Raw genomic sequence first — 25,818 nt, 5'->3', positions numbered from 1 at the left:
TTTCCAGGTGAGCAAAGCTTGTGTCTGTCATGGGGAAATTATATTAAAGGGAAATACGGTAGCCAATAAAGAAATGTTCTCATTTACCTGTGATCCCCAAAAGTGAGGCCCTATACGGGAGCCTGCTAATGCAGCTTACGTAATTTCGTGCTCTCTAGAGCAGTCAGTGTGCTACCCTGGCAACTTCAGCCCATTAACCAAAGCAATAACCTTGATACAGCTCCAATAACCACTTGAAGTCATAAAAATAGTGGGTATCTTGAAAATATTTCTCAGATAGGAGTTATAAGTACATTATGAGAAGACGAGAACCTCTATCTCCTCAGAATATGCCTTTATTTACATTTTTGAACATTTCTGTTTTGAAAACGTAGTAATTGTTTTCTAGTCTGTGGAATCTTAATTCCAGTCTTCTGGAATGGAACCCTATCCAGTCTTCTTTTTTATTTGCCTGCCACAAAAAGTTGCTCAATCATTTGGTAGGCATTATTTAGCAAACCTGACTCCCTTAACATTTCCTACTGAATCACACTGAATTTTAAATTAATTAGGTGAGGTGAATTTAAGTCTTAATGCATTGCTTTGGTGTTGTTTTTTTTTTTCCTTTTTCTTTCTTACATTGTTTGCAGCTTAAACATGTAAGCTAATAAAAAATAATAGGGAATATAAAAAAAATACCTTTTGGTATATACATAACTGCTGAATTGGAAGTATTCTCAACTGATCGTTTGCTACATTATCTACCATTAGCTGCTAAACCTTGAGTTAAAGATGTAATATCAGACAGGTGGGTGGGGAATATAATGTGGTAATGGGATCAAGTGTCGTCTAGTTGACTGGATGTACAAAAGTGTTCCTTATCAGATTGCAGAAATCTTACTTATCCTATAAGAAAAATTCCCTTGGAGGGGCGAACAGGCTAGCCCTCAATAACTGGAATCAAACCTGAAGGCGCTTTGCATGTAGGGACAAACTATTTTGCAGCAGGATGTTATAAGACACGTATTGTTCTCTAACTATATTTGCTAATGGCTGTTTGCTGAGAGCTGTAGGCATCTTTCCAAATACTGGAAATTCACGACATAAAGGAGGCCAGAGACTGTGAATTAATTTTGGCAGATCCCTCAAATAAACAGCAAAAAGCAACTCAGTAGTTTTTGAGGTCCCAGAGCATCTCAAAACCTACAGCACCAATACCATCAGAACTCTTTTATTCTGGCTAACAGAGTAGTGGGAAGTTTCAGCTGAACCCTAGAAGTTTTGAGGTGTAATAGTGTCTGTTGTGGCATAGTGTAAAATGACTGAGGCCAGAGTAATATGCTCTTGTCAGTGAGATTTTATGAGCTGGCAAACTAGAAAGTGACATATTAATGGCTATTAATTTGGGCCATAAGATGAGAATACTCAGCAAGGTTTGCGTATACAGTTCCCCAAAAGGAAAGAAAATTAATTACTTTTCTCAGACTATGTCTACTGTCACAAAATTGCAAAACTTCAAATGCTTTTTAGAGAAAACTGAGGAGAGCCTCTGTTTTTCGTCTTATTCTCTCTGACAAGATGAAAAGGCTCTGTAATGAAAGACGATATGAAGAAACTTTCACTAGAGAGGGAGATCCTATCCCATTAACCCAGGCGGAAGAACATTAGCACCCTTAAGATGAATAAACCTTAAGGACCAGGTGTAATACTGAACCAGATACGGTGAAGCTTTGCAACAAATACTAACTTCCTATACCAAATCAAGCTGAACCATAACTGAGAAGCAGGATTTCACCATGGCCACTGCTGAAAGTAAACAGAGAGTGTGTGAAGCGATGGACAAAGTGTGCCAAGACGACTGGCCCACTAGGTCTAAATGTGCAATCCACTTTGAATACTTCTCTCCCTCTCCGATTTCTTTGAAAATCCGTAGCAGGTGCAACATTTGGTGAGCCCTTGAGGAATGTCTGTCCTTTCTGAGAAGTCTTACAACATTGAGAAAGGGAGAAGGGCAGAAGGTAAGTGCAGGAGAGGGGAAAAGCAGTAAAGGAGCACTATGCCCCACTGTGCTAGCGTCAGAAGAAAAATCTGCCTGCGGGTCTTTTACTCACACTTTTTTTTTGACTGAACGAGCAAAGTCCAATATCTCTGGGGTCTCAGCCCTCAGTCTTTGTAATTAAAACACGGTTGCGTTGAGGATAGCGCACTTCATCATCTGCTTCTTTAAACAGAATCCAGTTGTGCTGTCTAAACTGTGGTATCAGCCAGTTGTTACTAAAACTTCATCAGTGCTTTAATGTTTATGACTCTTCATTCTTACAGGGCTCAAACCACACCTACTGCATGAACTGCTATTGCCTTTGGACTGTGAAGTGTTAGGGCTGCTTCTGCTAAATGCAATGAATTATAATCCAGTTTTGTGCAAATGATACATAATACTACACTTCTTGCTGTGAGAAAGTGATTCTAGTTCTTTTTTTAATTCCATTGAAAAGCGATTTAAAACAAACAAACAGAAATAGAAGTGGCTTTTTTTTTCCCTGATTTTCATTAAAATACTCCCATGGAAAACGTCCAACAAACTCTAATGATCAGATATATAGAGTAGGACATTTGGTAAGCACTCCCCTATGACTAGACAGGATGTTGCTATTAGCGAATTGTGGTTCACTATCAAAGTAGTCTCTGATGAGATAACAGTTAAGTAATTACATGGTTTGTAATGTTTTCTAAAAGTTAACTGTGATATAAAAGGTGTAATCTTTGACTTCTAGGAAGTTTTGATACAAATGTTTACTAGGCTTTAATGAAGATCATGTGAATCATTTACAATTATACAAGACAATGGACTATTTGCATCATAGGAATAAATTGTACAGAAAAATCACTAGATAGGAAGAATGGTTAGATGAATGAATGTGTCTTCCACTTTTATGTCATGAAAACAAATCTGTGTCAGAAAGTCATATGGTCCTCTGAAAAGCTTTCAAATGTGGCTGTAACTACAGAATCCATTCAATTAATGGCAATGTATTTCTGACAGCTTGACCACATTCAAGTTTTCCTCGATGTTATGCTGTGCAAGAATGCTTATTTCTACAATAGCATTCTATTGACACATAGATGGATTTGTTTTTAGGTACCGAGATGCCTTTATATTATTCTTATATCAAAGAACAGCAAACAAACTACAAAGGAGGCTCGCTAGATTCTTTATTTTTTTTTTTACTCACTATAACACATGGAATATTTTTACAGGCAAAAGAAAATGCTGTACAGAATGTTGTGATTTTCATAAAAAGGATGTAAATCCCCTCTTATTCCTGTTAAGTGGTATAATTAACAACAGTACATTCTGATTCTCTTGCTCTGCTTTTATTTTTTTTTATTTTTGAATGAGATCATCATCTATGCAATAGTTAATTCAAGAAATTAAAACAATTAGACTATGTGGAATTCATCAATGACCCTAACTCCAGCCTCTTGGTGCCAAATGAGACAAAACCCCTTGGCTCCAGTTGAAGGTGGATTCCCCTGACTCAAACTCTGCAGAAGAGGAACATCATGCTCAAAATGACTGAGCACAGGATAGGTACTAAAGGGTTCAGGTAAGGCATCAGGATAGGTGGGTTGTGTCTGTAGCAAGGGCTCATAATACAAACCTAGAGTGACACCAGATAAGCACAGGGGGAGGTTGCTCTAATGTAGATGCTGTTTTCTAAGTCTTCTAAAATTACATACGGGATCACTAACCTCTAGAACAGCCTCAAATTGAAGCAGGAGTGATGGTTAAAAGCTCTTGCTCCTTTCCAGAGAAGTTTTACACTATAGAAATGTAGCTTGTCCTTTCCCTCTAAGATTAGCTACTTCAGTGCTGAAGTAAGGAACTGAGCTGGGCCAGACTCCCTCTGTTGCTGAAGCTCTGGTTATACACTCAATTTATTATTTTTTTTTTTTACAGGCTTTTATTTGAATGAAAAAATGTTTAGCTTGTTAGTTATTAGAATCATATTACAACACTAATGTGTCTTCTTATAGAAACAAAACAGCTTACAGGCTGTTCTGATATTTTTTGTGCCTGCCAAATTTCAGTGAGATGTTCCTGACGTTTGCAATATTGCTTTCAGTAGGCTTTCCTGTTGTATATAGTGAAAAGCAGTAAAATACTGCTCTTGCAGTGCTGTCTGGAAGGGCTGTTATGGATTAAAAAAAATATTTTACTAATTTAGCCTGTGTAAGAATAATGTGCTATAGTGATATCCCCATTACACACTTGTATTTTAAATAGATACTATATTTGAAAATCTGATAATAGGACAAAAGTGAAAAGGGAGAAAGCATCATGACAAAGAGGAAAGCAGTGTGGTTACATGAAGCTTATTACTGTTTTTACAGTGCAAAGCAAGTCTAAAAAGAATGGCACACTGATCTCAAACATACTTCGCATGGATAAAATGCTTATTTTTGCGTAGTCTTTAGGGAAATGGACTGTTCTTTTGAGATTTTTTCTGTTAGGCTGATGCTTTAAAATAAGACATGAAATGTCATCAGAAAAGTAAAAAGCTCTGGTTAACAGCTTATCATAACTACAAAGTGAAACACTTAAACAAAACAAAAGTATGCTGCATAAGAATGATGTGTGGCTTGCACAACTTGTGAGTAATTTTATGAAGCCAGGAAAAATGATCTCATGGTTAACAAACTGGCTGAATGATAATAAATATCAATATTTCCTCTACTAGCACTGACTTTCTATGTGTGCATAGGTGAGTCACAATTCCTTCATGATTCTGTTCCTTTACAAAACCATAATAGGACAACAGCACTGCTATGCCATTACAGAGATACTATAAGGAAGAAACATTTACGATTCTGAGGCATTCAGGTGCTATGGTGACAGGTGCCATTTAAATCTTTCAAAGAAATTGGCAAAATCATACATTTTCTTAAAATGAAACCTGCATCTCACATGGGACTGAAAACACCTCTGTGAATATTACTTTATCTTCACTGTTCAACAAATGGATTTTTGCCTTCCTTCGAGGACTATTTTACTTGCACGATGAATGAAGCAGGGATTCTATCCACAGCTCCGCTACTGCTTCCATTCAAGTCTTCCTTCTGTGCTCAGAACCAGGGCAGCTCACCTCGTACCCCGTTGGATAGAGCGTGCTTTCAGGCGTGCAGATGAGCACAGTGAGCAAGTTGGCCGACTCGGTGGCTCTCCCAGGCTCCGCAAAGCACAGCCACCCACAGCGTTCCCACGGAGGGCTTTGCCCGCTCCTCTGAGTCACGCTGCTACCTTCAGCAGGCCGCTGTTATGAAAAAAACCACTGTTCCCACAGACACAAGGAGAAATTGCAAACACTTTCAAACTTAATCCTACTTGCTGCATTCACATAAGTCTCAGCCTTTCCCAACAACTACTCTCTCTAATTTAGGAACTAAATAGAAGGGACGTAAGAGTGACAGAGTCTTTCAAACAATAAAGCACCTTCTGGCACACTTCCAGAGTTATACTTGCCAGCACGTTCTACCCAATCTATGGTCTCTTAAAGAAAAAAAAAGTCTTTATAAAATATATTACTGCTTTTTAAGCTATTACTATAAAGTCAATGCTAAGTTAAAACCTTTTGGAAAACTGCAATGATTTTTTTTCATTTCAGTGACATTTGTACCAAGAGGAGGAACAATTTTTCCTGGCTTCCTAGGCAAGGCAAAGCTTTTCTGCAAACAATTACGTCTTCTAGAACTTAGTATGTCTCCTCAATACTTTCTGATCTATTGGCAATCAATACCAAGTCATCTCACGCTGAGGCGACATCGCACTTTGCCAGCACGCCTCCATTTTCTTCTGTTAATTTTGTGTGGCTGCAACTAATATAGGAAGCTCTCAAGGACAAGGCACAGCCCAAGAGCCCCAGGGAGAGATCATGGTGGAAGGAAAAGAAGTGTGTGAAAGAAAGGAGGAAACTGAACAGTCTAAATAGGTTTAAAGAAATCTTTTGCTATCTAAATTTCAGTGCATTCTCATATAAACTTTTAATCTTTGACACAAAATAAACACCATTTGTTAAGTGCTTATTTAGTATGCAAATTCTTCATCACTTCTTAAACTCCTAAGTGACAAAGACGAGGTGTGACTTATAATGCTAGAAGAAGCTTGCCAGTGCTGAGTGTCCTGTTTGTGCTCTTTTGTTAATTATTATTTTGTACACTTTAAACTCATTGGATTAAATAGCTACACATTTACAGTGACAGTTTATGAAGCACCCTCCCGGCTACTCCAAGATATACAGCAAGAGTCAAACTTTCAGGGTACCTCTAAACATTTTCTGCATAAATATGGACATTCCAATTTGCAGATACAATTGTGCCCCTGCTTATTTGAGTACAGTGTGCAATCAGATGGGCTTGAATGTTTTGTGCATACATTTTTAGACCTGCCAAAAAACTGTTTCAAGTTCAAACAGTTACGCAATTTGATGGATCAATCCTTTATGGTCTGCTTGACCATAAAAATCTCTTTCTTGGAGTATCCTGGGTTCAGCTGGACGCACTAAAACAAGCAGAAGGAGAAGTCCAAGATATTTCGGTAATTTTCACTGAAAATTCTGCAGGTGTGTGTCTTCTGAATTGTCATCACATGAGTTACCATACAGTATTTGGTGCATTCTCAAAGTTTGCATGCTCTACTTTAGGAACTGACAGTCTGCTCTCACAGAACTGACATGAGGAAATTTTGAAAATTATGCTTTTTCCTTTTGAAAATCATAAGGTGATAAAAAAGACTGGGATTGCTACATACAAGCTGACTTGTTGCATAATTTGGCATGAAAAATGATTCCACATACATAAGTATACAAAAATATGATTATGCATTCTCCATATTAAAAACCATTACACTCTTTGAACTCTGTTACTCTCCAAAAATTAGTAACACTTGAAAGTATGTCCTTGAGTATCACAAAATGTTATAAGGCTGTTTATTCTTCCTTTGCATCATTTCTTTGCATGTGTACTTGATTTGCTGATTCTTGTTCTGCTTCTTGTTTTATTAATGCACCAGAGTTCAGAAAACATTGTGACTGGTGTATGTATATCTAAGTTTAAAATTTTACAGTAAGATTTTTGAGGCAGACCTGAGCAAAAACTTCTGCATTTTTTTTCCTTCATTTCTCCATTTTCTTCTTTAGTGGTCTCTTGAAAAACCCAGCCTGCAGAAAAGAAAAAAGTGACTAAGAACTGCTCAAAGCATACAACCCATATTGGTGGCATTCATGTGCTGGTTCTTACTACTATTTTAATATTTTCAGTACAGTCAAATGTCATTTAATATTTTATCACTGAAGTACAACACTGTTTTTCCTGGAACGGAAAAACTAAAGAGTTTTCATGTCATGAAAGCAGACAAAAAGAGTACAGCTAATATACAGTGAGCGATTGCTGAATCATTGTTATGCCCACATAATGTCAAAGGCTAAACCGCTTAATAATATTTGGTACTCAATTGAATAAACAATACTTTATTTTATACTTGCCAAATTTGTTAGGAGTTCATGCATGTTGAAATTTACAAATTGTGACCTTCTAGCAAGTATAAACTAAATATTTAGCTTGAAGAAGAGTGCCCACTTGTGGCAATACTTACACCACAGGCCTAGCATCTCTTGCACAAAGAGAAAACCTGGTTATGAAAGGCCGCAGTCAAAGCTAATAAAAAAACCTCTTAATAAACCCTTAATAGTATTAAAATTTCTTTTTATTTTTCTTTTCAAAACATACTGGCAATACAGGTTTCAATCGGTTAGCGTTGCATGTTACATATCAGAAAAATCTAGTGTTATTAGTTATTTTGTCCTTTCTACAAGATTTCACTCTACTTATTAGATAATATTAGTGTCTGTGAGGTTCTGGTTATAGAAAGACACAGCAGAAAATTTAAGCATATTTGTTTATTTTCATGAGAACAGAACACGCAGCTTACCTTCCACAAAGCAAATATAAGCAGTGCAAGAATCAAGAGTCCAGCGAAGATACTCAGGAGGATAACCCATAAGGGGACTGTACCCGGTGGGAGTTCTTTGGAAATCTTAATCATGGTCTGCAAAGTGTTCAGAATGTAAGCAAAAAATAACTTGTCCTTCTAAAACATCAACACAGCAGCATGACTTTTATCAGTATGCAGTGATTTTCCAGGGTACCACTTCATTCTAAGTACAGGAATTTGTAGGAGGGAATTGAGAAAATAATCTCCAACATGAAACCCTGTATTTACATAATATCTTGCACTTTTTAAGTGCATTCATTTCACGAGGGTCGGCCCTGCTATAAGTCAGTAGTCATTGTTATAAAGGATACAGGATCAAAACCATGCGTAGTTGGAGTATATGTTAGGGACTTTCTTTAGTATATTCTTCATCACCCAGTGCCTGCCTCTTGGAAAGATGGCAGTGATTAACAAGCTTCTAAACCAATTAAATGAAATAAGTGTAAAAGGCTGTGCAGATACTAATTTGATTGTAAACCAGGCATATCTGGTGTAAACTACATTGAAATAAGGAATAATCACATTTTAATAAACATGACCATGTAAGAGTTTGAATTATTTTAACTGAAGAATTTATTAGAGACACAACTTTATAGTTCAAAAAAGCACTGAAGATCTGAACACTAAACTTGAAATTATGTCTTTAAAAGAGTTAATTCTGAAGTTCTTTGGTTTGTAAAGGCAGCTCTCATTATCTGCAAGCCTCTCAGCTGTGTTTTCACTACTGGATTGAATTTTAAGCTGTCTCTTAAAAGAAATGCCTGGATACAATACCAGCTAATAGTTGACCTGAGATGTTTGTATTTCAAAAATGTTTTGCACAAGATGTAATTCACACTGGATATTACTTTGCTTTACATTTTGGGGATATTAACAATAGTAACACATAATAAGACTTTTGCTTAAAAACGTACATTGTAGTAAAGAAGTCCCTGCATGTACAAGTTATCACAGAAAAACAATGCATTAACCACTATAAACATCTTGGAATAAAGAGTATTAAAGGATAAATAACAAATTTAGCAAAATTAAAGACATTTCTCTTTATATCTGACACTACAATATTACATACTTTCTCATCTAAGAAAATGACAGGGAACTTCTGAAAAACGAAAGATCCTCTTTCAAATATATGTTCTGGGTGATGAAGTGGAAAGAAATAATAAATAAAGAAATAATAAATAAAATACAATGGATCACTTATAAATGACCCAGTACAATTTTTAAAATACTATTGATTCCTTAAAAGAACTTTAATTATGCTTTTAATTTACATAAATGCAGGAAGCATTTATTCTGCATCAGGCAGAAATACTTCAGACAGTACTTCTTCTCACCCAAGTACATTGGTGGGTAATGGGATTTTGGTATCATCTGACTAATTCTGACATTTCTACTGTAATACAAAATAATTTACTTTTATTTAGAGTAGGATAATACATTACAACAGGTAACAATGAGTTCACTAGTAATGAATGATTCAGTAGCACAATAAAACCTATGAAGAGTAAATCCATGAATTATCATGTTCTTACCTCCAGTTTTTGATGGTCATTTCTCAAAATCAGTGATGAGTTCTCACTCCTAAGTAATGCCTTCACAACAAGGGTTAAGCTGTGAATACTTGCCTGGAAGAAGAGAGGAATGGCTATGGTTTATAATTAGATATTTTGAAGCAGAAAGCTTTGTAGAAATGAGAAGGGTGAAAGCAAAACATAATGCTAAAGTTTTGGGAGATGCTGAAAAGTGTGAAAGTCGGTGAAGCTGCTCGTGTGTGTCACCTTCAGCACACATATCACTGTTTGCAAGATGGCAATACAGCTTTGAAAGAGTAGAGAGCAGAGTTTTCAAAGAAATACTAATTCATCCTGGAACACTACTTTAGCCACAGGGACAGATTTGGGCTTTCTAAAATTCTGCTGTATCTCCCATCCTGTCCTGTCATTTTCCAGAGAAAAACAAAGACACAAACTAGGAGCTCAATGTCAGAAATTTATCCACTGAGCAAAACGGAGCACAGCCTGTCATTGTTGTAACCATCAGACAATCCTGAGGTGTGCTCTGAGGTGGACTCTTTCCTCCTCTGCTCTTTTTTGATCAAAAAAAATCCTTTCTAGACTTGACAAATCTTTCCAGATTAAAACTTATTTAAAAATTATATGCCTCTATGTACCTCTCCTTTCATCTGCTGAATTAGAATTTGTGGATACGTAAGTAAGTATTAAAAAAAGGGCCATCAATACAGAATAAGTAAGGAGTGTCTTCTTACCAAGTTTTGAAATTCCTGCTAAGTTCTAAGTACTTACTTTAAGGATAATAAAATGCATATAACTCAGTTTTGAGGAAATTTTAAAATAGCGAGAGAAACGATTTCAAATACTAGGGGACTGTGGAGACTTAAGAAAATGAAAGGTATCATTTTAATAGACATTAGACATACAAATGGGATTTACTTACTTTTATGATGGTAGGTTTCCATACTCTTAATGAAACATTCACTTGATATATGTCAGATGGCACCAGGGCACAATTAATAGATGCACAGCTGTATGTATCACAGTCCTGTTTAAAAGGCACCAGCATGAATATTAATTCATGGACAGAGACTTTTCACATTACTAAAACAAGAACATGTAAACTACTATATATACAGATTATAGACTTGCTATGACACCAATACTAAACTGACATTAATTATGGGGGCTTTTTATGTTAAAATGACACTGCAGTATATAAACCAAGTTGAGATACTCATGCTGTGGTAGAATAGACTCAGTTTTTGCAGGCTCGCTTAGCCTTGAGGAAGCTCTGTTACTGTAGGTATGCAGCAAAAGGCATCAGCAGAGCACCCAGAGGAGGCACAGCCTGTAACAGCAAGTGTTTTTCTGCCAACACAACTATGGCTTCTCTGCAGTGTTTCTTGATCCTTTCAAATTGTGGGACACCTGAATTTTCAAGCAGGGCAGGATATGTGTGTGAAAATTTAAGAATCTTTACTTCCCAATATCACTTGCTAGCTGGGAGGGCAGCAGAATTATGTTCAACACTTTGGAAATATTTGCTTAGCCTAGACATTTATCACCTCTGTGAAGGACTATGATAAGCATGACAAAATTCTCATGTCGTGGTTTCGTTTGCACCAGAAACTCAACTTGTACCTCTGTGCTGAGGAGTTTTCCCCCTGACATGCCAACATAACTATGGCAGCAAAATTACTTTGCGACTCTTCCATCTAAATGAGAGAGGCAAATCCTTTCCAAATCCATCAATTACATTTCTACCAGTTGCATGGAAGATCTGTCAGATCAGAGTGCTAGCATTTGAAAGTATTTTCAACTGAATATCTAAAAAAGTTACAAGGGAGATGAGAAGCTTTTAAAATATTACTATTTATTAATTACGATGGGAATATAGAAGGTGAAGATTTACTCAGCTGTCGAAAGTGCTACTGTTACTTACACATTTGTTAAATTTAAAAAAAAAACCACCCCAAATTCAGTTTCGCATACAGTTTTTAGCCAAATAAAACTATAGCTACTTACATAAAGATGATTTTTCAGGCTATTAAGACAAAGTGAGTCTCCATAGGATACAGTTTGAGAGAAGCTTTTATATATTTATTGCAAATGTATTCAGTTAAAATATCTGGGTTAATATCTGGGATGAATATATATACTCTGTGTAGGCTTACCATAATTGTATCCTTTGTAGGTTCTTTTATTTTTGGCAACACATATGGTTTCCCAGTGCTGATCTTCAAGGGATCTACAGAGTAACTAGTTTGGCAGATGGCATTCTGTTAGCAGAAATACAAATATTATTCTTATTGTCTGAATATCCAATCTATTACAAAAAAATGCTCTGGAAACAAGCCAACATTAATATTATTTAATATTTAATAACATTAACAATATTTACTAACCGCTAAATGCAATAAAACTGCATATTGCAAGAGTCCGGAATAGGAAATTCAGATGGTGTAGGTATTGAACTATCATTATTCAAACAACAAATGAGCTTTTTATGAGATAAGTTAACCTAAACTCTATCCAGCTACTCAAACATCTGTAGAAGCAAACAAGAGCTTCCTGCAAGATGACCACTACAGGAATCAGCAAGAGCTGGCTATTAAAATGCCTAAATAGCTTTTGCATGGGAATCCACAGAGGTTCTGCCTTAGCAAGCAGACAGGCAGGTTAAGTGCAGGATTCAGGAGCCCCCTTTGCAGCGCCCAGGAACAGGGAGCAGGTGCTGGAGCACTGCTAGACCTCCATGGTTCATTCAAAGGCACTGGGAAATCCTTTGGTGTCTTTGGTGAGGGGGAATTTGCTTTTATCAATCAGTTCATTCACTTTCAGATTGCTAGCGTGAAGAGGATTGCAAATCCCCTGCACGTGCACTCTGGCACACTACTATCACTAGGGTGTAGCTAGTGGTAGATGAATTATACCCACAGAAAAATGCACAGATTTGTTAAGTTTATGTGCAAACTTGGGTCAAATGTGATGACTGCCTAGGAATGAAAATAATGGAGGAAGGAATTTAAGAACAGACACAATTTCTTTGTATTCTAAACATGAAATACTTTGGAGGTTTTGGATTTTTTGTTTTAAAGTGAACCTTGAACTTTCGTTTAGAACATTTAGTTTCTTTTTAAGTGGTGCAACACCTCAAAACTAAGTGAAATGTTTGGAGAGAGGTGCATATGTGTGTGTGTCTCTGAGGGAAAGATAAAAGAAAAAAAAAAGGGGGTTTAGGTTACCAATTAGTGATATTTGAGTTCTTCAGCCATCCAGTTATTGATATAGCTCTAGTTTTAATATCTGCAGATCTGGAATCATGAGATTTGCTGGAGTTGTGATCTCCTCCAGCTGCTCTGGAGCAATGAATTGGAAAAACTGAAATGAGAGCTGAAGTGAAGAGCATTTGAAAGACATGACCTACCATCCCCTTCAAGATGTCTCAGTGCCCCAGAGAAGGAAGAAGCCAGACGACTGCTAGTGCTGGAGAGCAGACATGCAGGAAGGTTAATTTCAGTAACAGAAAGAAGAGGACTGAACAGGAGATTGAGCTCTAGGTGTACACAGCAGGACTACAGCATTTGCAATAAGCACTCTTGACAACGGAGATAATCTGAGGCTCAGTAGGCAAAATTAAGAAAGAAACTCCTGTTGCTCACCTCAGTCTGGACCTCTCATATCAAATTAACCTTGTTAAAGTCCACTTACTGTTCAACACCATTTTAAATTTGCTTGTTTCCTTTTAAGAAAATTTATCTCTCTGTCTTCTTATGCACATCCGTACATACTCTTAACACCTCAGCATCTTGTCTTTTAGACTACAAGCAATATCTACCTTGAAGCAAGGCATAATCCCAAATGTTTCCATTTTGCAGTTCCTTACCACAAAAATTTCAAATTTAAATTAATCATAAAAATACAAATTCCTAGCTTACTTGGGAATGTGACAATGCAGTAAGGTATAGAAGAGTGTTCTTGGCTGCTGTCACATTGGGAAATACGATCTGCAGTGTGAGGTTTGGCATTGGAAAGTGTTCACCTTTTTCAATCTATAAAAAAGAGAAAATGTTTTGATTAGTACTTTCCTTATTTTATTGGTATTTGATTCTGAGTTTTTTCCTTTCCTGTGTTTTTCTTTTCTTCTGTGTTTTTTTCTTTACATTTCCACAGTCAGTTATGCAAAAAGTGCAGTGATGAACTCTTACTTTTTCCCTGAGAACACCCTGTTGTGAATTAGTAGACACATTCTTCTGTGGTCTTTGTTAATCACAGAATCACAGAATGTTAGGGATTGGAAGGGACCTTGAAAGATCATCTAGTCCAATCCCCCTGCTGGAGCAGGATTGCCTAGACCATATCACACAGGAACGCATCCAGGCGGGTTTTGAATGTCTCCAGAGAAGGAGACTCCACAACCTCTCTGGGCAGCCTGTTCCAGTGGTCGGTCACCCTCACCATAAAGAAGTTTTTCCTCATATTTATGTGGAACCTCCTGTGTTCCAACTTGCACCCATTGCCCCTTGTCCTGTCAAGGGATGTCACTGAGAAGAGCCTGGCTCCATCCTCATGACACTTGCCCTTTACATATTTATAAACATTAATGAGGTCACCCCTCAGTCTCCTCTTCTCTAAGCTAAAGAGACCCAGCTCCCTCAGCCTCTCCTCATAAGGGAGATGTTCCACCCCCTTAATCATCTTCGTGGCTCTGCGCTGGACTCTCTCTAGCAGTTCCCTGTCCTTCTTGAACTGAGGGGCCCACAACTGGACACAATATTCCAGATGCGGCCTCACCAGGGCAGAGTAGAGGGGGAGGAGAACCTCTCTTGACCTGCTAACCACACCCCTTCTAATACACCCCAGGATGCCATTGGCCTTCTTGGCCACAAGGGCACACTGCTGGCTCATGGTCATCCTGTTGTCCACTAGGACCCCCAGGTCCCTTTCCCCTACACTGGTCTCCAACAGGTCTGCCCCCAACTTGTACTGGTACATGGGGTTGTTCTTGCCCAGATGCAGGACTCTACACTTGCCCTTGTTATATTTCATTAAATTTCTTGTAGTCCATTAAATATTTTTTCCAAGTGATTTTAGTGCTCTATTGCAGGAAATCAAAAGAACAGAATGAATGGGGCCATTTTGACACAAATTTCTTCTTGTTATCTTGTTTACTGTATCCTCTTATCATCTGGGACTTCCATCTAAGGTCATGTCATTGCAACTTTTAATAAAGCCTCCAAAATGCTTTAACATGGGAGAGGAGCCACTGTACCAGCGGTGGCTCCCACTGGTTCCTCCTCAGGTGTGCTGAGCCAACAGCCCTCCTGCTCACCTGCTCCTCTCCCCTGTTTTCCCTGAGAAGATCACAGGACACCTCTATAAGCTGCTGCTCCTTCTGAACAGGCCTGCTGAGGCCGAGGATGGAGAAAATGCCTAGGTGGAATTGCTGGCAGGGGAATTGGTGATCCTGTCTCTGAAGTGAATGAGCTTAATAAATACTCAAGAACCTGTTTAACTTTTTTCTTCTGATGACTCATTTGTGATAAGCTGCTTGCAGAGCTGAGTTTTGCTTAAGAGATCATAAACGGTACGCTCTGCAGTCCACCAGCTTTTACATTCAGAAAGCGAAGGTGTTGAAATGAGATGAATAATGTCTTAAACGTCCACAAGAGCTTTGAGATTACTGGATTTGAACTTTTAGACTAAAGAATTAGCTGAGTAAAACACTGTACATGGGCTAAAAAATAGGGAAAAAAACCCCTCTGCCATTGCTATTTAGTGAGACCGAGAACTTCTCCATAGCCCATTTTTCACAGACAGAAGTTGATTCAGAGACTTTTATCCTTTGTATATGGGACCCTTGTTCAACTTTGGATTTGACATTGGGAAACAAGGATGCTCTCAAGATAACTAAATTCAGTCCTACTGCAAATTGAGGCTGGGCTTGTAGTCCATTAAATATTTTTTCCAAGTGATTTTAGTTTGCAGTATTCATTCCATTAGGAAGACAACATTCTTGGAGCATGGCGTTTGCCTTTTTCAAAGCTGACTGGATTTTGGAAATATCTGTTCTAAACTACAATGAATGTAGGTCAAATTCTCATTCACCAGGGCATGCTCTCTTTCCCCTCCTGAGGGCAGCAGCTCTAAACCCTACCAGAACTACTCCACAGGGATGGACCACTCTGAGAACCTCTGACTCACATTATTGTGAAGCATGCAAGAAAAAAAAGGTGTTAAACACAAAATACCCATGTAGAAAGCTTAACATGTTGCATAGCTGCTATTTAAGTAATAGGCTATCACATTAAGCTATTCAAACCAAATGGAAAAAAAAAAAAGAGATGAAGGCATTACCTATATCATACAGTTTTAATTGTTTCTTACCTTATAATGTAGAGTAACTTCATCCCCAATCTGCTCTGTTGTGTTAATAGCAGTAGGGACGGTATCATTTGCTGCAATTATAATATGATGCTCTTTGAAAACACTGTGGGTTAAAAAAAACACACAAAAAACCCCAATAAGCACACAAACTTCATAAAAACTCTAGCAGTTAATAATATAGGTCTTTTCATTATTTCATGAATCCTCCAGGACTAGTTTTGCAATTAAGAGGGCACTGCTACTTCCACTGAAGTTCAACTCATACATTTTCTGAGTATTCCTCACTTTTTATTACGTACATTTTAAATGTTTTGTTCAGATAAAACTACAAAATGAGCAAATATTGTTCCCAACAACATTAGGGTCCTTGATTTTGCTGTTCTTATTCTGGCTGTGCAGTCCCTTATCCTGAGTATTGCCATGTGAAACAGGCAGGGTCCTATGAAAGACAGAACCAAGTAAAAAGAGAACAAATACAGCATATTCTAAATTCAATGTTATTCCCTATGGGACAAAAAAAGGCTGGATTTGAACCATGAAATGCACCCAAAATGAATTTGACTTAATTATTCACACCTGTGCACCATGCAATGTAGTCTACTGATAATATTCATAATGTTTTTCAGGGATAGAATTTAATTGAATTCTAGCTATTTCTGAAAATAAAGTGTACTACAAGACCTGCATTAAAGTTTATGTCTGAAATAATAAAAACAACCTCCTGAGAATCCAAAAATTAAGGCTAATTTTTGAAGCTGGAAATCAAACACCACACCATACAATATTATAGTGACACAAACTCATGGCCATTAGGAAGCTGAAAGTATTCGCTTTCTTATGTACCTGAAATGCCTTTGAATGAATAGAGCAAAGTACAAGAATCAACAAAAGCTGCTGTTGTACTTGCAAACTGCAGATCAAATTTAAATAGATGAAATGGAGATACAGAAAGATAGGGACAGTAACTGCTCCATTATTTCATGTAACTGCTCTTTTCAATGAACCCTGTGCTTCCTGTTCATGAGCCTAGAAACTGTCACCTATAGATACTGAGCACAGCTCAACAACAAAACAATACCATATTCTCTTTGAACACCTGCTATTTACTGCGCTAGCAAATAAAAGTACAAAGAAGCATCAATACCTTACAAATATTAATCCTACTTCATATTTTACTGGAATTGTAACGTGTCCTCTGTTGTCACTCAAGGTCTCAGGTGGTTCTTCACTGTCACTAAAATAAAATAACATATGCCACTCAGATCACTTTTTACAAGGGCATGTAGTGGTAGGATGAGGGGTAACAATTTTAAACTGAAAGAGGGTAGATTTAGATTAGATATTAGGAAGAAATTCTTTACTGTGAGGGTGGTGAGACAGTGGAACAGGTTGCCCAGAGAAGCTGTGGATGCCCCCTCCCTGGCAGTGTCCAAGGCCAGGTTGGATGGGGCTTTGAGCAACCTGGGCTAGTGGAAAGGTGTCCCTGCCTGTGGCAGGGGGGTTGGAACTAGATGATCTTCAAGGTCCCTTCCAACCCAAACCATTCCATGATTCTATGATCAGACTGTGCAGATGCAACAGGACTACTAGGTGGGAAGGGATCTTAAGAAACTGAAATACCTACAGCTCTGTGCATGTTTAGCATAAACTGTGATTCACGCTAAAGTATGCAGTAATTTTATAAGTGAATAAACTTTTTCTGATGGTAAAACTACCGGAAATTATGACACTTTTGTGATGCTCAGGCTTTAGGGACAAACATCTATTTATTCATTTCACTCAGTCCACTGCTGGACCGACTTCATCTGTAAAGCTGCCAGCTCTGCAGATTGTTTAACCACTTCTGAGTTCAGAAAAGTCATCCTTGTTTTACTACGAAACAGAACGCTGTAGGCTTACCTAAGGGGAAAGAAAAATCAGAAGGTAAAGAAGTAATGACTGCAACTAACCTTGTTGCATATACATGAACAGTAGCATTTTCAAGGAGGTATGATGCATTGAATTGGAATGATATTTTGAAGGAAATCTGTTTGGAGAAATACATTATACATTTTTGTAAAAGAAAAAGAAATAAAAGCACAATAATAAGGTTTGATCTGATGAAAAACGAGCACATTTTTGCTGCTTTTATCTATGGAATCCTTATTCACATTTTAACACTTTTCTGTGAATGAATCCACTTTTTTGAATTTGTTCCAACCAAGAAGGAAACCCAATAGTTACCACTTATGAAACAGAATCCTCAAATTTTCAGAACTGAGAAGCCTCAGTAAAAGTTGCTATATGGAATATTAGAAATACATAGCTAAATAATTCTTAATAGAAACCAACTGGTCTTGCAAGCATTTTTTTTCCTCTAATGAGGAAGAAACAAAGTTTCAAAGCCTGGCAATTACAGTGGAGATGAGCTGTCTACAAAAGGCTGATGGAATCTCCCTTAATATATAGTTAAATACCTAGAATACCGTACAGAAGTGTTTACAATGTAAATAAATGACTACTAGGTCTCACAAAAATTCCCTACTCGTTATAACTAGGGCAAACCTATCACAATTTGGCACTACAGAAAATTTGGGAACAATGTCCCAAACATGTCCCTCTTCATACCCTGACACTTAAGGGTAATTTTATATGAAGCAAGTATTCTACTATTTGTTACTGTACAGTATTTTTCAGCTCAGACTTTTATTTTTCCTTTAATGTGTACAAATCTTTATTACAAAGTGACACAGAGAAAGTTGTCTTAGTTATTTCTTCATATTAAAAAGAGCCAGGAAAAGGCTTTAAAACGGAATGTATTAGGGATGCTTATCAATGAATCAGAGACTAATTGATTTCTGAATGCAAAGGAGAGTATGCAATTTCTAAATTTAGGGATCTATAGCTACAGAAAAACTAACGAACAAAGCATGAAAGGAAAATGTGAAAAATCCAGTAAAACTGGGCATGGAGCATTGTGGGCACTAGCATTGGGTAGTATGTGTATTTGGCTGCAAGAAAGTAACAGCTGACTTAATTCCTACAAGTCCAAGACACAAGCTGGAACTGTATGTGGGAGGCAGTGTAAGAGGACATCTCCCCTGATCTTCCCTCTGTTAGGCTTCTGCAACACAGCCCTGATATGACAGAGAAACAGACAAGAAACTGACAGGAAAGACAGTTTGTCTTACGTGCATGCAATTTGATATTTCCCAATCCAATATCAGAACTATTTAAGTGAGGCTTGGATGCGTATTTTCAAAGGCTTGGTTTAGCTAAAGCTCCCTCTCTATTCCAGCAGGAGATACAGACTTATCACTGGAGCTCTTCAAGCTGGAGCTCGATTTTAAGTAGACTGCTTGCTGGAAAGGCCTCTCACTCCCCACTGAGCAGAGGTGAAGTCTTGATGCCTGGCTTTGGCAGATCCAGTTTAGCATTTCTACGTACCAGCTTATTCCCTTTTCAACAAACTGACTAAACTTTACATACAAAATAATTAAAGTCATAGGCTCCAACCTGTGGAAAGCCACAGCAGCTAATGTCTTATCAGTATATCCTAACCATATCCCATATACCTGGAGACAGACCCTTCTGGCCAGGTGTGCCACTTGCTTTCTGACAGTGTCAGGGATGGCAACTATGCACTTATTACCTCCTCACATACCACAGCTGACTGCCTGGGTACTGAAGAACTGATGTTTTCCTGTCTGGCTCAGTGCAGTTCATGTCAAGGATATCTTGGGAGACATGCATGGACAGGTTTTGGGGTGAACATAAGAGAAAAGAAATTCAGACGTGATAGGGACTGTCCTGGCCTTAGAACAACATGGAGGAAGGAGAACTTGCATGCAGGGGGACTTTTTACCTCTTCTGTGGGTTTTAGAAATGGATATCCCACTTTACAGGTGATGTTGTGATTAGATTCACAGCTATCTTTCTGTATATCCTAAAAGAAAAAGAAAGTGAAATCATGACCTTGTGCAAACTCTTCTTAAATTTTGACTAAGCATCAAGGGTCTGTTGAACATATATACCATTGCCACTTTTCATTGTCAAAACATTGTAAGAGTCAAAGCCTTAATTGAACTGGAACAAAAATAAGAAGCCACAACTTCCGCAAAACAATTTCCGCCTATGAACAGCTACATCAATTAGTTGCCATTATTCCCTTGCAGGGAAAGTGTTTGGAATGTTAGCAATTATATACAAACTGGACATGCAAATTAGTCATGGGGTCTAGCAGACCAACATATGTGTAAGTACACAGTTTTTACATGCAATTTTGTAAATGTGTTTCTAAGTTGGCAATGAAAGTGACATTCATACTCCATAAATTATTGCCACAGGGTCAGCAACAGTGCTATGGATCCCTGACTTCTAATGTGCACCATCAGGACTGTTGATAGAAAACAAACTTCTCCTAATGTTTCCCACCTGAACTGAGGTGAATTCATAGCATATCTGCTGAGATAAGCAGAAAACCAGCTACTTTGGCAATGTTGTCTGAGGTAGGGATGAGGCAGGCACTGATCTACCAAGAGATCAGTGAGGCAGCAGTCCTACCAAGACAGAGCTTTTTCTATACATGTGCAAAAGGAGAATTTTAGGGGCTCAGGAGCCGTACTGATGAATAACGACGCATTTCTGGCTCTACAGATGTACAGATGATTCATGGTGGTGATGTTCATCTAAGATGCAGGCACTTACTGTCTAAGCGTCATTGTGAAATTTGCATCTGTAGTTAATGGAGGCTAGGCAAGAGTCCACTCAGGTCAAAATAAATACACCCTTTCAGAGCGATAAGCAAGGACAGCACTCCCAGGAAATCTCTTCCAATCAACTGAGATGATGTCAGAGCAGTGAAATTCAGGCTTAATAAAAAGGCTTCCTCAGATCTCGCTAGCCATATAGATTACGATAAATTTGATAATGTGAAAAATTCCTACCTCAATGCCAGCAAAAATAATATTTGGAGAATACTGAACCAAAACTCTGGTATTATAGGCACTGTCTTTTTTGTTCTTCACAGAGAGCTGGATTGTGAACTTATCATTGCGTGACTTCACAATGAATGGAGAAGAGCTGTAAAATAAGGCAAGAATGTTGGAGATCTTAAATTTTGAATAGGTTTTTAATATAAAGAAGAACTTCTTTCAGTGTCCAGACTACAGTGTTTCTATTTGGAAATTATGCCACAGCATTATCTTGTTAGACTATAGACTGTATAATTTACATAGAAATTTTGTACAGATATCAAGTGACACAATAAACCCAGTGTAGTTACCTGTCTCCAGCTATGCTTGCTTTTACATTCAGAACAAGATCTGAAATGCATTTATTTTTGGCTCCACAATCTTTTGTGAAAGGAATCTGCAACAATAGTATTTTTATTCTCAATTTTATTGCATTTAGTATTATTATTAAATACTTGCATTTCAATTCATTATCTAGTATTATATAAGGTCTTCTGTTTGACAATCAAATAAGTCTTCCCTAATATTAATCAGTTAAACATGCCACTATCCTGTAAAATGCACAGGTGGAACATAAGCTTTCTACTCATTCCCTTCTAAGTGATTCATCTATATTAGAAAAAGAGGCAATAGTAGAAGTATAAATGATGCCAAGCACCATCAAAGTATATGACTAACATGCCCCTGCTCTATCTATGTAAAAAATTACAATAAAATTGCTTGTACTCTCTTGCATCTTCAGTTAACTCTGGACAGCTTTAAAACCCCAGGCTGGTTCCCAAGCACATTGAATCAAGCTTTCACTTTTGGAGGAAACATCTTCTGAACAGGCTCAATGACCCTCCCTCTTCAGCCAATTTGTGGACAATACTTTCAGCTCTTGCGTGGGCTATGAATTTTACCTGAAATACTTTGGTTATTAATACAGAACCTTGGTGACTTACATATTCAGATATTGAATTTGGCAGGTTGCTATCAAGAACAGGTCCACTCTCTGGATCAGAGAAATTGAACTCCAGTAAAACCTTTACAGAGTCCTGAAAGTCAGGCTTATCCTAAAACACAAAGAAAACAAAATTGCTGTTATGGACATTCATATTGAAGGAGGTTAAAAAAACCCAAACAATGCTGAGGTAAAATATTTTTCAGTCACACTGTCGCCATCCTTGCTTGAGAAGCATTTGAATGCTTGCAATTGATGATAAAGCATTTAAAGTGCAAGCCAATCCTTATAAATATCTACTAATGTTTTTGTATATCTCATCTCATCATAAAAATGTCACATAGCCTGAGCATATCCAACACAGTTTCATTTAAGAATGTCTTAGAACAGTCAACTCATAGACTTTCCTCTTTTAGTTGTTCTTAAAGGATCAGTAAGATGAACAGCAGCGGTATCACCTTGTGTGAAGTCAAACTGAGGCCTGCTGTTAAGAGATGTATTGCACATTCAAGCAAATTCTGGGAATCATTTATCATTAGTTTTGAATTATGATATAACTGTGAAGTCAATAAACATTTTAAATGTGGGTAGCTTATAATATACACCTCCATTCACTCTGCGCATTAGTTACAATCTGGGCAATTTCACAGTCACAGTTGCTAATTACATTCCTGTTTTGCAGTGAATAAGTATTCTCTATCCCAGACCTAATTTGCAAGTTTTTTTACTATATTTTAGTAGGATGAATTACACCAATATGCAAACTCGACTTCCAGCTCACAGGCTCCTACTGAGTTTGAATGCACCTAAACTACTAACCACACTAGCTGTTTGGTTCCACTAGGTGTGTTATGCTCTTTCTTAAGACAGAGACAAAGAGACAAAGTTAAATAGACTGTACATACAAGTAAATAGTTGATATCTATATACATATACCAATATATAAATCCTAAGCAGTAAACGAATTTTATGTACACTTCTTAAGATTAATTCTGGATGCAGATTTTGTTGTCCAATTTATAATTAATGGAATACATTTGGGTTATTATAATGTCAACATGAGAAAAACACTTTAAATGATTTACTTGCCAACATGTAGAAGTTATGTTTAATACATTCTGACCCTTTGATAGTTATATTTTTCTGCATTTTCCTCTCATGGCTTTCTGTAAACAAGCTTCGAGATATTTGTCTTTGTGAGTCGAGAGTAACCCAATACTGCAGACCTGCAAAGGAAGTTGAGATCAGTATTACGAACCAATTTGCCTCTACACATTTTTTTTTTCCCCCAGTATCTTAAATGCACTTTGAATAGTGAATTTAGAAGAGCTGCATTCCATTTTTGGATAAATAAATGAATGCAAGTACTTCAGTTTTATAGTGTAAAGATTCCATAGCTTAGTGCTTATCTACTTACTGGATTCAAATGTATCTTCCTTTGACTTTAGTTTCATCTTAAAACAAATTGTGGCATTTATGCATATTGTTTTTCTTTTATTTATCTGACAATTTTGTTGTTGGATATTGATGCTTTTGGGCGTAAATTGCATGGAAACATTTACTTCAGCCACATCACGAGACCTTAACAAAAACACAAAAAGAGAAAGTGCCTTGAAAATAATAGCAGCAACTTTTTTTAACTTAAGAATGAACTTAAAAATGTGCAACATTCAACAATAAAATACATGTATGTGATGGTCTAGAGAAGTAATTAACCATACACTCTATACATAGTACCAGTAAACAACAAATTACAGAGAAAATGGCCACAGAGTTTCTCTGCAGTGCTATACTTGTTTCAGAACAGATACCAGATGAAAGGAAATATTTTCAAAAGCATTTAAGCAACTCTGTAGAGCCAGTCCCATTTTAAAAGAGACTGAAGACCCAGACCGATTCTTGAGGTTATCCCACAGATGAACGTATCATTATACACGAGCTGGATGGTAGTGTGCCATCTCTTAGGCTGTGCGTAGATAAACAGGCTGAGATTCACTACCAATTTGCTTCACCTTAACTCCCCTTTGCACCTGTCCCTGCAATGCATTCCTGCAGGAAAAGGAAAGCAAGGAGCTGGCTTAGCAATTGCCTTACCAGAGAGAAAAATAATTTTAGTTGTGCTTTAGAAATGAGGGATTACATGTTACCTTGTTTATTTCTCTTACTGGTATTTTTCTCTTCTCCCTTAAAAATTATATTGTTCATATGCCATCTGAATCATGCTCTTTTATAAAGAAAATGAATTCACTGTTAACCAGAAAGTTTAGTTAAATTTTTCCAAGATTTTCTGTAGGGAGTTAAACCGGAGTTTTCTTATTAGGAAATCAAATGAGTTTTCTTAACATTCACCCCTTTGAACCTGCCCTTGATATTGCTAATAAGATAATATGCAATATAGTGTGAAAAAGAGAACATTAGGGTTTTTTTCTATCTTACTTAGTGCCACAAGTGGAATCAGTTTCTATTTTGAATACGGTCTAGGAGGACAAGGTCTTCACACTACACTAACAAGGTTTCTAAAATGTTTCTATGTTTATTACTGCTCTCCATTAAGTTTTATACTCGTTCCTCCAGAGGAACATGAAAATATGAAGATTCACAGCCAGTGTCAAACCATGAGATGAAACCAATATCCTCACAACGGTCCAAACAGGAGTGCATGCAAGTTTCATCGGTATCCCAAGACAAATGGTTATTTCCTGGCCTGACAGCTGCTGTGAGTATCCGTACCAGAAGAGGGCAGCCCCACCAAGGCCTCCAATGGTGACATCAATCAGCCCGTCATCATTTAAATCCATTTCTCCATGCACAGACTGACCAAAAAATTTCACTTTTTCCCCATCTCCACCTGATGCAATACGCTGTGAAAAGCATTAAGAAGTTTATGCAGTGCATATTGAAGGATTTTACAAGAACATTAAAGACACATTTGTTGGCAGTTAGATGGCTTTTGGACTCTTCAAATATATTAAATTTTCATTACAATACTCCTAAAACAGTTACCATGGTGATGAACACACTATAAATTTTCAGAATTGCAAAATATCTGCTTTTCTGTCTGTACAGAACATTTCAGAAGGTTTCTAATAAAAACATGCAAATGTATTTTCTAACATTATTAGAGTCAAATTTAGTTAACTCCGTCTGAGTTTAACAGTACAGAGCATTTTAAAAAAGAAGCTGTCATGACAGGTGAAGCCACACTTTGATTCTCTGTTGGGAAGACATGGGAGAACAGGATTTGTTCTACATACGCTTACAGCGGATGCCAATCTGTAAAGTTTTTTTTCATACCTGTGAATATTTTTTACTGATTGTGTTGCCACAGCCATGATAAATATAAACAGCTCCCCGATGATCATCCTCTAAGGGAGAACCTATTACAACGTCATTATATCCATCAAGATTGAGATCCTTCACTGCAGCAATCGCAGTGCCGAAGCGTGCACCGCAAGGCTCGTTCTTAAGAACTTTGCAGGTGTCCTGTTTTAATGGCGAACAGCATGTTTGCTTTATAGGTTCGAGACTCATCTGATATTCAAACTTTGTCTGTGAAAGAACAGATGTAGAGTTTGTGGATTTCCATCAACATTTTAGCAATGCAGGCTTTTAAGAGCTCCTGTCCAGAAGAAAAACTGATTAATTAAATGAAACAATTACATCCTATTCCTAGTGATTGAGTGCACTGTAGAAACTGTTATTCTGTAGCTATAATTCAAATGTTCTTTCTGAGCAGTGGGTGGGAAAGACATTCTCACTCCCTCTCCTTCTGCATCTAGATGCTTCTGCATATTTCTTGAAGTTAGAGGTTCACAGGAAAGTGTAGTATCATAACAATATTTGGATGTTATTGTAAGTAAACCACTTAATTCTTAAGACAGTGTAAGGAGTTCTTCTAAAGGCATTCTCTTAATCTGAGAAGTAAGCCAAGTTTCTGATGAAACACAGATGGCAATACTGTTATTCCAGAACAAAAGCCAGCATTTCTCT

General features: G+C 37.3%; 1 protein-coding gene across 1 annotated transcript in view; it reads right to left on the bottom strand.

The window, feature by feature from the left end:
• Positions 1 to 3,180: 3,180 nt before the first annotated feature.
• Positions 3,181 to 25,818, bottom strand: part of ITGA1 (integrin subunit alpha 1) — a 76,976-nt gene continuing 54,338 nt past the window's right edge. The window contains exons 14-30 of the mRNA XM_068422190.1: positions 25,123 to 25,377; positions 24,559 to 24,689; positions 23,246 to 23,409; positions 22,918 to 23,054; positions 21,830 to 21,940; positions 21,197 to 21,282; positions 20,859 to 20,994; positions 19,778 to 19,858; positions 17,883 to 17,959; positions 17,078 to 17,167; positions 15,934 to 16,036; positions 13,485 to 13,598; positions 11,721 to 11,825; positions 10,487 to 10,591; positions 9,565 to 9,657; positions 7,967 to 8,083; positions 3,181 to 7,196 (exon numbers count right to left, since the gene is read on the bottom strand). Coding sequence (XP_068278291.1) covers positions 7,152 to 7,196; positions 7,967 to 8,083; positions 9,565 to 9,657; positions 10,487 to 10,591; positions 11,721 to 11,825; positions 13,485 to 13,598; positions 15,934 to 16,036; positions 17,078 to 17,167; positions 17,883 to 17,959; positions 19,778 to 19,858; positions 20,859 to 20,994; positions 21,197 to 21,282; positions 21,830 to 21,940; positions 22,918 to 23,054; positions 23,246 to 23,409; positions 24,559 to 24,689; positions 25,123 to 25,377 — 1,950 coding nt within the window. The 3' untranslated portion in view covers positions 3,181 to 7,151. The remainder of the gene's footprint in view (positions 7,197 to 7,966; positions 8,084 to 9,564; positions 9,658 to 10,486; positions 10,592 to 11,720; positions 11,826 to 13,484; positions 13,599 to 15,933; positions 16,037 to 17,077; positions 17,168 to 17,882; positions 17,960 to 19,777; positions 19,859 to 20,858; positions 20,995 to 21,196; positions 21,283 to 21,829; positions 21,941 to 22,917; positions 23,055 to 23,245; positions 23,410 to 24,558; positions 24,690 to 25,122; positions 25,378 to 25,818) is intronic.

This window comes from Nyctibius grandis, chromosome Z (genome assembly GCF_013368605.1).
Source record: "Nyctibius grandis isolate bNycGra1 chromosome Z, bNycGra1.pri, whole genome shotgun sequence".
NCBI classification, from domain to species: Eukaryota; Metazoa; Chordata; class Aves; order Nyctibiiformes; family Nyctibiidae; genus Nyctibius; species Nyctibius grandis.
Note: the sequence above shows the minus strand (reverse complement) of the source record. Positions and strands in the feature narration are given on the sequence as shown.